The following is a 15,356-nucleotide window of genomic DNA, read 5'->3' as shown; positions in this document are numbered from 1 at the left end:
AGTAGTATAATGCACCCCATAAACATCCACAGTAGTATAATGCACCCCATAAACATCCATAGTAGTATAACGCACCCTATAAACATCCACAGTAATATGCACCCCATAAACATCCATAGTAGTATAATGCACCCCTAAAACATCCATAGTAGTATAATGCACCCCATAGACATCCATAGTAGTATAATGCACCCCATAGATATCCATAGTAATATAATGCACCCCCTTAAACATCCATAGTAGTATAATGCATCCCATAGACATCCATAGTAATATAATGCACCCCCATAAACATCCACAGTAGTAGAATGCATCCCATAGACATCCATAGTAGTATAGTGCACCACATAGACATCCATAGTAATATAATGGACCCCATAGACATACAAAGTAGTATAATGCACCCCATAAACATCCACAGTAGTATAATGCTAATGCACCCCATAAACATCCACAGTAGTATATAATGCACCCTATAAACATCCATAGTAGTATATAATGCACCCCCATAGACATCCATAGTAGAACATACAGAACGGCCCTATGTGTAAAAAAGGCAGAAAGAAACATGGCTGATGCAGTTGGACAGTGCCAGAATCAGCCTAAATATACCAACTCCTAAGAACATGATAAGAAGGAGGAACAAGGAGCAAAATGGTAAAGAGCAATAGAAATTTTAATAATTAAGTTCAATAAATAAACATCATCACATAGGTAATATAGTCATAGCATGGAACGACAGAAAAGTGCATACTATCCGGAACACCCAGTACTCATAAGCTCATAACCCTCAGACCATTGCATTGGGTAAAGGCAAGGAAGATGGGAAAGAGCACGGCAGACAAAAAAGAAGAAATCAAATATAAACCAGGGGTACACACAATATCCATTTAAGGCAGGCGTCTGCCATAATACCATGTAGCCCTGGTCAGTAAGTAACAAATGCCTTACCAAGAGATAGATGGAGAGCGCTGGGAAGGTGGTAAACCGTGGTAAGAAGGAGCCCCTTCCTTGCCTTTACCCAATGCAATGGTCTGGGGGTTATGAGCTTATGAGTACTGGGTGTTCCGGATAGTATGCACTTTTCTGTTCTTCCATGCTATGACTATATTACCTATGTGATGATGTTTATTTATTGAACTTAATTATTAAAATTTCTATTGCTCTTTACCATTTTGCTCCTTGTTCCTCCTTATCAGACATCCATAGTAGTATAATGCACCCCCATAGACACCCATAGTAGTATAATGCACCCCATAAACATCCATAGTAGTATAATGCACCCTATACACATCCACAGTAGTATAATGCACCCTATACACATCTACAGTAGTATAATGCACCCCATAACCATCCACAGCAGGACTCTACGTGCAATGGGAGCATGTGACTTCACTGTCATGCACCCTGTCACATGCTCGTTGATGTCAGCTGTTGGCCTCTGATTGGCCAGCAGTATGTATTGTGGCGCGCGGACCCACATGCAGCTGAAGCTTTTGCTGGTGTTGGTGGGCCCTTCACTCACCGGGCCCCTGACTCGCAGCAGCGACCACTGCGACTGCAGTCGTTTAGCCCCTGTCTGCCTCCCAAAGATCGCTCTATGGTGAATGCTTACACCAGGGTTTCCATGCAAATCTCTGAAATACATGATTCAGATGGAATCCCCAGCGGAAGATTCCCTATAATGAGGCAGATGGAGACACCGTGGACGCCGTCTGGTCTCTGATCTGGCCAGACCTGTCTTTTTAAGCATGCATAAAAGCACAATCAGCCACCGTTTTGTGCACCTCTCAAAAGCCGGATACCACCGAACAGAAGCCACACAGAGTCCAGAGTATCTCTGCTGCCTCATTAGTGACTGTATCATCCGAATCACATATTTTGTAGATATAGATATCAACCCCAACGTAAATGCTCAGCATAGAGCACAGGATAAGTGTGAACTGAGGCAAAATGTTCTGTACCCCAAAATGCCATCAATAAAAGCTTCTACTCCACACACAAAAAACTAGTCCCCACTCAGGTCTGTCATCTGTTAACAAAAATATAGGGGGCTTCCAAGTTACTAGTAGCATAAAGGCTTTGTAAAAGTGACATGGCTCCCACCAAAAGAAATCCTGCAAAATCTGTGCTCTCAGATCCAAATGCCACCTACTCCTGAGTCCCACAGTGTGCCTAAACTGTAGTTAGCATCCTCATTTTTGGCATTTACTTAGTGAAGATAGCCCACTTAATTTATAGGGTGCGCATCTCCAGAAGTATAAGCTGGGCACAATGTAATGGCATTGTAATGTACGGGCACTACAATGGCAGATTTGCATTTTCACTCATCAACATCCATTGTTGCTTGATTTTGGAAACACCCATAGAGTCAAAATTGTCACTACACCTGTAGATAAATTACCAGTAGGGTATGATTTCTAAATTGGGGTCAATTGAGGCAGGTTTCTGCTCATCTGGCACTTAGGAGCTCTGCATATGGATTCCGCAAACTATTCTACGAAAATTTATTCTCCAAGAGTCAAATAGTGCTCCTTCAGTCCCAAGTCTTGCCGTGTTGGCCAAACAGTACTGTACAGCCACATATGGGGTATTTCCATATTCGTGAGAAATTGTGTAACAAATTATGTGGTAATTTTTACCTATTTCTCGTTCTGAAAATGTAAAATCTGGGGCTAAAACAAAATTTCTTTTCTTCACCGCTCAATGGTATAAAATTTTGTAAAACACATGTGGTGTCAATATGATCACTGCACAGCTAGATGATTTCATTAAGTGTAGTTTGTAAATTGGGGTCACTTATTGGGGGTCCTGTTGTCCTGACACCTCAAAGGCTCTGCCAGTGTGACATGGCACTCACAAACCATTCCAGGCAAATCAGCACTGCGATATAGCATTTCTTCCCTTCTGAGCTTTCCATTGTGCTTGAAAAGTAGTTTTTGACAACATATGGGACACTACCATACTCAGACATTGTGCAGCATTTTTTGAGGTCCATTTTCTCCTATTAGCCCTTTTGAAAATGTAAAATTTGGGGTAAAACTAAATTTTTGGGGAGAAAACTTAATTTTTAATTTTCTCAGTCCAATGTTTTAACATTCTGTGAAGCACCTGTGGGTTCAAGATGCTCACTACACCTCTAGATAAATTCCTTTAGAGGTATAGTTTCCAAAATATTGTCACTTGTGGGGGTTTACACTGTTTAGGCACATCAGAGGCTCTGCAAACGCAACATGTGTCCACTGTCTATTCCAGACAATTTTGCTTTCCAAAAGTCAAATGGTGCTCCTTCCCTTCCAAGCCCTACAGTGCGCCCAAACCGTAGTTTTCCACCACACATGGAGTATTAATGTATTCAGGAGAAATTGGACAACAAATTGTACAATCCATTTTCTCCTGTTACTCTTGCAAAAATTAAAGATATGGGGCTAAAGCAACATTTTTATTGGAAAAATGTATTTTTCCATTTTCACAGCTTAATGTTATAAAATTCTGTGAAGCACCTGTAGGTTCAAGGTGCTCACCATATCTGTAGATAAATTCACTGAGGGTACAGTTTCCAAAATGGGCTTTCCATTTAGGCACATCAGGGGTTCTGCAGTCATGATATGGCACCCGCTCTTGATTCCAGACAATTTTGCGTTCAAGAAGTCAAGCGGTGCTCCTTCCCTTCCAAGCCCTGCCGTGCACCCAAATATGTTTTCCGCCACATATGGGGTATCAGTGTACTTAGGGGAAATTGGACAACAAATTATATGCACCATTTTCTCCTGTTACCCTTGTTTTAATTCCTGTGATTCATCTAAAGGATTAATATACTTCTTGAATGTGGTTTTGAGCAACTTGAGTAGTGTAGTTTTTAAAATGGTTTCACTTTTGAGTATTTTCTATCATATAGCCCCTCAAAGTCACTTTAAATGTGCTGTGGTCCCTAAAAATTTTGTTGGAAAAATTAAAAATTGCTGATAAACTTTTAAATCTTCTAACTTCCTAACAAAAAAAAAAATGTTTAAAAAATTATTCTAATGTAAAGTAGACATATGGGAAATGTTATTTATTAACCATTTTGTGTGGTATAACTATCTGATTTAAGAGCATAACAATTCAAAGTTTGAAAATTGCAAAATTTTAATTTTGTCAAATTTTCATAAATAAACGCAAATCATATCAACCAAAATTTACCACTAACATATAGTACAATATGTCACGAAAAACAATCTCAGAATCACTGGGATATATTAAAGCGATCCAGAGTTATTACCTCATATAGTGACTCAGATAAGGTGGTCAGATTTTAAAAATGAGTCTCGGTCATTAACGTACAAAGTGGCTCGGTACTTAAAGGGTTAAAGTGTTGCAATCATTATACGCAAAACAAATGACATGCAAAAAATAATTCAAATTAAACTGTAGAGGGAGAGAGTACTAATGAAAGGATCCATAACTAAGAGAATTTCTCCCAACAAAGAATTTGTCCCACATTTATTATATAAGATTAAATGTACGCTTTTGAGGTACATGCGATGTTTTAATCTCTTTTTACTGCTTTTTGGTTATCGGTAGAGCAACCAGAAAATGTGAATTTTGGCAGTCTATTTTCTGCTTCACTTTATAGATCAACTAATGGTATATTTTGATAGATTGGACTTTTACGGAAGGGACATTACTTATTACGTTTATTTTAAAGAATGTTTTAATTTCTTTGATTTTAATGTAGAATAAAGGAAGTGCTTCAAATTTTTATGCATTTTTTTTTTACTTTTACCTTTTTGTCTCCTTAGAGACCTGCAATCGTCTGATCACTTGTTCTATATACTGCAATACAACTGTTTTGCAATATATAGGTAAAATCAAAGTTTTAGCAATAGGGGTCTTCAGTTGACCTCCGGCTGCCATAGCAACCCATTGTCATCTCATGATTTTATTGCGGGTTGAGGGTGGGGGGATGTGTGCCAAAAGTGGCATCGCCAGTGTCTTGCATTTTAAATCCTGCTGTCAGAGGTTTATATTGTTTAGATCGCTGCTGTTATTTGCAAATTCTGGCTCTATAACACAGCTGGGATCTGCTGAGCATGGTGCAGGCTCAGCTTCTGAACCTTCTCCTTACGCCCTCACTTGGTATATGATGTACATGTACGTGACATATCGGGGAGGAATTAAAGAGTTATTCCCATCTTAATAGATAGATACTTGTGAGGAGCTGCCCACTTATTTCAGACTAGTGATGAGCGAGTATGTTTTGTTAACCCTTTCGCCGAGTATGCTCGGGCGAGCACCGAGTAGTTACAGCTGCTCGGTGTTATGTTTGAATCACTCCCATGTGCATGATTTACAACTGTTGGACAGCTTTAATACATGTGAGGAATGTGTAAGAAATAGACATTCCTCACATGTATTAAAGCTGTCAAACAGTCGCAAATCATGCACACGGGAGTGATTCAAACATATCACCGAGCAGCTGTAACTACTCAGTGCTCACCCGAGCATACTGGGCGTAAGGGTTAACAAAACATACTCTCTCATTACTACTTAAGGCTATGATACTTTTCCAGAAACGGACCACCATTTTTGTCAATATTATTATTGTGTTTTATTAGTGATTTACTTGTTATGTTTTATATAGTTCTGCTTACTTGTCAGTATGTAAGATTCACTTGTAAAATGTCCAGCATTCCACTAATCTTATCTTTATCTCAGGAGTCCATTGTTCCAACAGCCAATGGTCTCATTGTGTGTGTGTGGATTGTGGACACAGTGGAGCCGTCACTACAGGTGGTCTTACATGCAGTCTCAGATGAAGGCTTCTAGAATATTCTTCATTGTTTTAGCGAACAGTGAATGTTTAAGGGGGAGGGTGTGATCACTTCTGACCTGGGAGGGGACTGATCCCAGTGGAAGAAAGTGGAGACATGTTTTACAGATTGGTGTGGAAGGATTGAAGGAAGAGGATGGAGACCGTGGACTTGGAAGGATGGATTGATAAACATGTTACCATTATGGATTATGTTGTTTGGATTTAAACTTTCTTAAAAGGACTGCTGCTACTGGATAGCTGTGCTTTCATCGTTTTATCGGCCGTCTAGAGGATCATGGACTGTGGCTACAGACTATACTGGCTGGAGATACGAAATCTGTGGGCCAACCAAAAGTTGGGAGACAGTGAGTATGGCCTTATACAAAGCCAGTGGAACTACTGAACCCAGATTGGGAACTTGAGGACTGAGAGAACTGTATTTTGGCCATTTACCTGGAATTGCTTTATTACCATGGCTGTGATCAATGAAACATTGTCGCATCGTTAACCTGTCTAGGTGGTTATTTACAACCCACAACCTCAGATCTTTACAATACTTATTTATTTTATTCGCTTACATAGCACCAATAAAGGGAATCTGTCAGTAGAACCAACCATCCCATTCCGTCTATATGCGCATGTAGGTTATAGAAAGCTGAATAAGATAGATACCTTGATATTTGCGAACCAAGGTCTCATTCCCCAAAAATCCATGTTTTTCTTAATATGTAAATGAGCTGTTAACATCTATAAATCGAACATATATCTCTGAAAATCTGCCTCTACAGCTTATTTTAAATGAAAGGGGGTGTAACCAGTGTGAGACATTTAGATCATGAGAGCAGGAGGTCAGTCATTACATGTCTCACACTTTTAACTCCACTTTCTCCCGTCTTTAACTCCCGCCTATCTGATTATTAGTCACCCAAAATCGACGCCTATCAGCCTAGTTATCATTTTCCCTCCCTCGCACGTCACAGGGCGCTGTGACCTGCGCTTTCCTTCCTCACCTCCCGGCGCATGCGCAAAGCACGGCTCTTATAGACCGCTCTTTGCTTCCTCCCGGCCAGGTTTGTATGAGCACAGTGCCGCAGAAAACCTTCTTGTTATTCACCGGGAGTCACTGGAGCGGAAGTCACAGTGACTACCCGGTGCCTGCGCAATAGAGCACTCCGGCACTGTGCTCATACAAACCCGGCCAGGAGGAAGCAAAGCGCGGTCTATAAGAGCCGCGCTTTGCGCATGCGCTGGGGGGTGAGGAAGGAAAGCGCATGTCACAGCTCCCTGTGATGTGTGGGGGAGGGAGGGAACATGGTAACTAGGCTGATATGCGGCGATTTAGGGTAATAATAATCAGACAGGCGGGCATTGTTGAAAACCAAAAAGATTAAACCACTTTTCTCTGCAATCAGACCTCTACCATGGGCCATACAGGTATGTATAGATTTACTTTTCTATACCCTGTATTGCCCATAGTAGAGGTCTGATAACTTCAAGGGGGTGACAGATTCCCTTTAATTTGCACAGCACTTTACAGACCTAATCCTCACTGTACCCATTGGAGCTCACAATCTAAATTCCCTAGCAGTATGTCTTTGGATTGTGACAGGAAAGCCACGCAAAAACAAGAAGAACATACAAATTCCTTGCAGATGTTGTCCATGGTGTGATTTGAACCCAGGTGCCCAGCGCTCCAAAGCAACAGTGTTAGCCACGGAGCCACCGTGCTGTCCTATTGCTGGTTTGTACATGTAAACACAATCACTTTTGAAATTTACTGTTTATTAAAACTTGCAGCTGTTCTTGAGAGAGTAACACTTTTCTTTGGTTTAGAGATCGTTGAGTAGTAGACCGACCACCGCTGTTATCTAGCTTCTAAGCACTCCACTGAAACTGACCTCGATTAGGAGCTACTAGTATGCTCCGGTAACCCCAGTCAGCTTCAAAGCAGTGCTTACAAGCTCATTGGAAAAGAGATTGTAAGCACGTTTGGCCTAGCAGTGCTGGTCGGTCTCTTAGGCAATGAACTGTAAATATAAAAGTGTTAAACAAGCACTCCCATCAAACTTTTAATCCTCTTAATATACTGCAGTCTCATATTATACAGCACTGTTCACTTACAATTGCTTATTTTGCCTTTCTACACAGCTAATTCTTCTCTTTTCTCTGCTCTATGTAGACACAGGAAGTCTCCTGTCCCTCCATTTATCATTCCCCTCTTCAACTCCTGGCCCAACTGTTCCGCGCCTCCCCCTACCCGGGACTTTTGCAGTAACTTATGACTCATACAGGGAAAATTGGCCTCCTGTTTCTACACAGAGCTTAGAAGGATTCAGCTAGTCAGTTTTTAATCACGTGATGTTATAGATCAAATTGAAAAGAGAAGAATTAACTGGGTAGAAGGACAAAATGAACAATTGTAAGTACACAGTGCTGTATAATATGATGATTACAATACAGTTATATGAAAAAGTTTGGGCACCCCTATTAATCTTAAGCTTAATGTTTTATAAAAATTGGTGTTTTTGCAACAGCTATTTCAGTTTGATATATGTAATAACTGTTGGACACAGTAATGTTTCTGCCTTGAAATGAGGTTTATTATACTAACAGAAAATGTGCAATCTGCATTCAAACAAAAGTTGACAGGTGCATAATTATGGGCACCCTTATCATTTTCTTGTTTTAAATACTCCTACCTACTTTTTACTGACTTACTAAAGCACTTTTTTGGGTTTTTATAACCTCATTGAGCTTTTAACTTAATAGCCAGGTGTATGCAATCATGAGAAAAGCTACTTAAAGTGGCCACTTGCAAGTTGTTCTCCTGTTTGAATCTCCTCTGAAGAGTGGCATCATGGGCTCCTCAAAACAACTGTCAAATGATCTGAAAACTAAGATTATTCAACATATTTGTTCAGGGGAAGGATACAAAAAGCTGTCTCAGAGATTTATAATATATACTTACCTTGTAATGTCTTCACATCCTGTTCCGTCCAGATGTGTCCGGATCCCAGAATTCCAAGCTGCGGAAGTTCGCCGACCGCCATATTGGGACACCCAAGTGATGGGTGTCTCAATATGGAAACCGCTGGTGGTACCGCGCAAGAGGCCGTCGCACCACACACACACACACTGTATACGCCGTACACACCACACACACACTGTATACGCTGTAAGCACCACACACACACACTGTATACTCCGTACACACCATGCACACACTCTGTATACGCCGTACGCACCACGCACACACACACACTCTTTATACGCCGTACGCACCACACACACATTGTATACGTAGTACGCACCACACACACACACTGTATACGCCATACGCACCACACACACACACACACACACACACACTGTATAAGCCGTAAGCACCACGCACATACACACACACACACACACTGCATACGCCGTACGCTTACCACACACACACATTGTATACACCGCACGCACCACACACACACACAAACACACTGTATATGCCATACGCACCACACACACTGTATGCGCAGTACGCACCACAAACACACTGTATACACACCACACACACACACTGTATACGCCGTACGCACCACATACACACACACACACTGTATACACCGTACGCACCACACACACAAACACACTGTATATGCCATACGCACCACACACACTGTATACGCAGTATTCACCACAAACACACTGTATACACACCACACACACACACACTGTATACGCCGTACGCACCACATACACACACACACTGTATACGCCTTATTCACCACACACACACACACTGTATACACCGTACGCACCACACACACAGACAATATACACCGTATGCACCACACACACACACTGTATGCGCCATACGCACCACACACACTGAATACGCCGTACGCATCACACACACACCCACTGTATATGCCGTACGCACCACACACACAAACACACACTGTATACGCCGTACGCACCACGCACACACTCTGCATACGCTGTAAGCACCACACACACACACTGTATACGCACCACACACACACACTGTATACGCCATATTCACCACACACACACACACACTGTATACACCGCACGCACCACACACACAGACAATATACGCCGTATGCACCACACACACACACTGTATGCGCCATACGCACCACACACACTGAATACGCCGTACGCATCACACACACACCCACTGTATATGCCGTACGCACCACACACACAAACACACACTGTATACACCGTACGCACCACGCACACACTCTGTATACGCTGCAAGTACCACACACACACACTGTATACGCACCACACACACACACTGTATACGCCGTACGCACCACACACACACGCACACTCTGTATACCCTGTACGCACCACACACACACTGTATACGCACCACACACACACTGTATATGCCGTACGCACCACACACACACTGTATATGCCGTACGCACCACACACACACGCACACTGTATACGCTGTACACACGACACACACACACTGTATACGCCATACGCACCACACACACACACACACACACACACTGTATACTCCGTACGCACCACATACACACACAAACACTGTATACGCCGTACGCACCACACACACTGTATACGCCGTACGCACCACATACACACTGTATACGCACCACCACACACACACTCTGTATACGCCATGCGCGCCACACACACACTGTATACGCCGTACGCAACACCACACACACACACACACACACACACACTCTGTATACGCTGTATGCACCACACACACACACTGTATACGCCGTACGCACCACACACACACACTGTATACGCTGTACACACCACACACACACACACACACTGTATACGCTGTATACACGACACACACACACACACTATATATGCCATACGCACCACACACACACACTGTATACTCCGTACGCACCACATACACACACAAACACTGTATACGCCGTACGCACCACACACACTGTATACGCCGTACGCACCACATACACACTGTATACGCACCACCACACACACACTCTGTATACGCCGTGCGCACCACACACACACTGTATACGCCGTACGCAACACCACACGCACACACTGTATATGCTGTACGCACCAGACACACACTGTGTACTCCGTACACACCACACAAGCACTGTATACGCCGTACGCACCACCACACACACACTCTGTATACGCCGTACGCACCACACACACTCTGTATACGCCGTACGCACCACGCACACACTGTATACGCCGTACGCACCACCACACACGCACTGTATATGCTGTACGCACCACACACACACACACACTGTATACGCCGTACACACACACACAATGTATGCGCCTTAAGCACCACACACACACACACACTGTATATGCCGTACGCACCACACACACAATGTATGCGCCTTAAGCACCACACACACACACTGTATATGCCGTACGCACCACACACACACACACACTGTATATGCCGCCCACACACATTGTATACGCAGTACGCACCACACACAGACACACTGTATACGCCGTACGCACCACACACAGACACACTGTATACGCCGTACGCACCACACGTACACTGTATGCGCCATACGCACCACACACAGACACACTGTATACGCCGTACGCACCACACACACACACACACACTGTATACGCTGTACACACCACACACACACACACACACTGTATACGCTGTATACACGACACACACACACACTATATATGCCATACGCACCACAAACACACACTGTATACTCCGTACGCACCACATACACACACAAACACTGTATACGCCGTACGCACAACACACACTGTATACGCCGTACGCACCACATACACACTGTATACGCACCACCACACACACACTCTGTATACGCCGTGCGCACCACACACACACTGTATACGCCGTACGCAACACCACACGCACACACTGTATATGCTGTACGCACCAGACACACACTGTGTACGCTGTACACACCACACAAGCACTGTATACGCCGTACGCACCACCACACACACACTCTGTATACGCCGTACGCACCACACACACTCTGTATACGCCGTACGCATCACGCACACACTGTATACGCCGTACGCACCACCACACACGCACTGTATATGCTGTACGCACCACACACACACACACTGTATACGCCGTACACACACACACAATGTATGCGCCTTAAGCACCACACACACACACACACACACTGTATATGCCGTACGCACCACACACACACAATGTATGCGCCTTAAGCACCACACACACACACTGTATATGCCGTACGCACCACACACACACACACACTGTATATGCCGCACACACACATTGTATACGCAGTACGCACCACACACAGACACACTGTATACGCTGTACGCACCACACACAGACACACTGTATACGCCGTACGCACCACACACACACTGTATGCGCCGTACGCACCACACACAGACACACTGTATACGCCGTACGCACCACACACACACACACACTGTATACGTCGTACGCACCACATACACACTGTATACGCCGGACGCATCACACACACACACTGTATATGACGCGCCCCCTGGGCCATGTACAGGGGATACCCGGAGCCGGATCTGTATGGGGGTAGTAGTCCTTGTGGCGGTGACCCGGTCCGTGCCCAGGGTGTCAAACTAAGTGTGTGGCAGTCTTTGTAGATGTTGTTAAGTGTCGACTACGCCACCCGTTGAGTGCGTCTTTGAAGCCGCCGCTGCAGAGCAGTCCGCTGAGGCCGGTGGTATATGTGCAGCAGTGATGGTATAACCCCCAACGGGAGGGGTATGGCCTCAGGGCAGCAGGTGTGGATGATGGGGGTTGTGATGATGCAGGAAGGAGAGGCAGAGTCAGGAGATGCAGTTTCAGGGTTTTTACTCACTGATGTTGCTTTAGTCACTCTGGCCTTGAGTGACCACCCGAGCCGTGCTGCGTCCACCAGGTCCTGGACTCGGCCAACCCCCAGGCAGTCCGGAGCGTGGTCCTGAGCTTCCCTGTCTCTCTCTTCCTCCTGGCCGTTCCCACCAGGGATCCACCTTTGGCCGGCTCCCTCGGGTCTCCTGGTGGTCAAACCTCCTCTGGGTTCCCTGACCCTATGCTTGGTGTGCCTTTCTGGTGGATTTGGTGAGGGTCGTGGCAAATCTTGACCACGACCTCCGGTTCCTGGCTAAGGGTTACTTCTGCCTCTGCCAGCTTGGGTTCCGGTACCCGTGTCCGCCAACCCTTCACCCTTCTGTCCTTATTCTGGGATCTTGGGGTTCTCTTCTTGTTTCCTCTCTGGGTCCTTCTTACTCCTCTCTCTCTCTCTCTCTCTCTCAGCAGGCTCTGTTCTGGAGCTGGGCCCAGCCGGAGCCACAGCTCCCTGTGAGCCCTCCTGGCTGAGCTCCTCCGCTCTGCTTCTCCTCAGGCTCTCTGACCCTGTTCCTAAGATGGTGCCCACCATATATACTCCCTCTATGTGTGAGCCCAGGTGACCAGCACCCAATGGGCTCCTAGCTTTACCCAGACTACTCCCCCTATCTGCCCCTACACTACTGGGATGTTCCACCCCCCTCCCACTCCAGCCAGTGACAGACGCTGTCGTACCTGCACATATACTTAGTGGGAGTACCGTAGTTCTGTCCCCCGGAAATGGGATGTATGTAGTGCATGCAGCCTACTAGCTCAGTTCCACACTCCATCCTTACCCGGGAGTGGAATACCACACCTCTGGCTTGAGGTGTAATACCCCTGTAGCAGCCGAATCCTCAGGGTGCTACATATACGCCGTACGCACCACACACACACACACTATATACGCCGTACTCACCACATACACACACTCTGTATACGCCAAATGCACCACCACACACACATACACTGTATACACCATACGCACCACACACACACTGTATACGCCATACGCACCACACACACACACACTCACTGTATGCGCCGTGCGCACCACACAGACACTATATACGCCGTATGCACCACACACACTGTATACACCATACGCACCACACACACAGACAATATGCGCCGAATGCACCACACACACACACACTGTATACGCCATACGCACCACACACACACTGAATACGCTGTATTCATCATACACACACACACTGTATACGCCATACACACCACACACACACACTGAATACGCCGTACGCATCACACACACACACTGTATACACCGTACGCACCACACAGACACTGTATACGCCGTATGCACCACACACACTGTATACACCATACGCACCACACACACAGACAATATACGCCGAATGCACCACACACACACACACTGTATACGCCATACGCACCACACACACACTGAATACGCTGTATTCATTATACATACACACACTGTATACGCCATACACACCACACACACACACTGAATACGCCGTACGCATCACACACACACACTGTATACGCCATACGCACCACCTCCACAAACACACACTGTATACGCCGTACGCACCACGCACACACTCTGTATACGCTGTACGCACCACACACACACACTGTATACGCACCACACACACACACTGTATACGCCGTACGCACCACCACACACGCACTGTATACGCTGTATGCACCACACACACACACACGCACTGTATACGCCATACGCACCACACACACACACACACTCTGTATACGCCGTACGCACCACCACACACTCTGTATACGCCGTATGCACCACACACACTGTATACGCCGTATGCACCACACACACACACAAATTGTATATGCCGTACGCACCACACACACAGACTGTATATGCCATACGCACCACACACACTGTATACGCCGTATGCACCACACACACACACAAATTGTATACGCCGTACGCACCACACACACACACACAATGTATACGCTGTACGCACCCCCCACACACTGTATACGCCGTACACACACACACTCACACACACACACACACTGTATACGACGTACGCACCACACACACTGTATACGCCGTACCCACCACACACACTCTATACGCGGTACGCACCACACACACACACACACAGACTGTATACGCCATATGCACCACATACACACACTGTATACGCCATACGCACCACACACACACTGTATACGCCGTACGCACCACACACACACACACACACACTGTATACGCCGTACGCACCACCACACACACACACACACACTGTATACGCCGTATGCACCACACACACTCACTGTATACGCCGTATGCAGCCTCTTGCGCGGTACCACCAGCGGAACACCGTCGCAAACACTCTGTACATGCCGCCGACGGGATCAGCCGAATGATACACTGACCGCCGCCATCTTTGTACAGGAGGAGCGCATTCGCAGTTTTAATGTGACCGCCGCTATCTGCCTGCAGAAAGATGGCGGCAGTCTGATTTACTGCGCGTGGAGACAGCTCAAATGAGAGAACACATGAGGATAGAAGACAGCACAGGGGTGGAGAGAGAGAGAGAGAGCAGACAAGGGGGAGAGCACATGGGGTACACAGGTCAAAGAAGAGATCACATGAGAGGAGAAGACAGCACAGGGGGG

At 45.6% G+C, this 15,356-nt stretch overlaps 1 protein-coding gene across 4 annotated transcripts in view; it reads left to right on the top strand.

Moving 5' to 3' along the window:
- FAXC (failed axon connections homolog, metaxin like GST domain containing) overlaps positions 1-15,356 on the top strand; it is an 84,383-nt gene that overhangs the window by 14,990 nt on the left and 54,037 nt on the right. The window contains exon 3 of one of the 4 annotated variants that reach the window (XM_073675744.1): positions 6,034-6,159. The exons of the other annotated variants lie outside the window; for them this stretch is intronic. Coding sequence (XP_073531845.1) covers positions 6,034-6,159 — 126 coding nt within the window. The remainder of the gene's footprint in view (positions 1-6,033; positions 6,160-15,356) is intronic. 4 annotated transcript variants of the gene reach the window in all.

The sequence above is a fragment of the Phyllobates terribilis genome, unplaced genomic scaffold (genome assembly GCF_046119375.1).
Source record: "Phyllobates terribilis strain yellow unplaced genomic scaffold, ASM4611937v1 Scaffold_3__8_contigs__length_932513732, whole genome shotgun sequence".
NCBI lineage: Eukaryota > Metazoa > Chordata > Amphibia > Anura > Dendrobatidae > Phyllobates > Phyllobates terribilis.
Note: the sequence above shows the minus strand (reverse complement) of the source record. Positions and strands in the feature narration are given on the sequence as shown.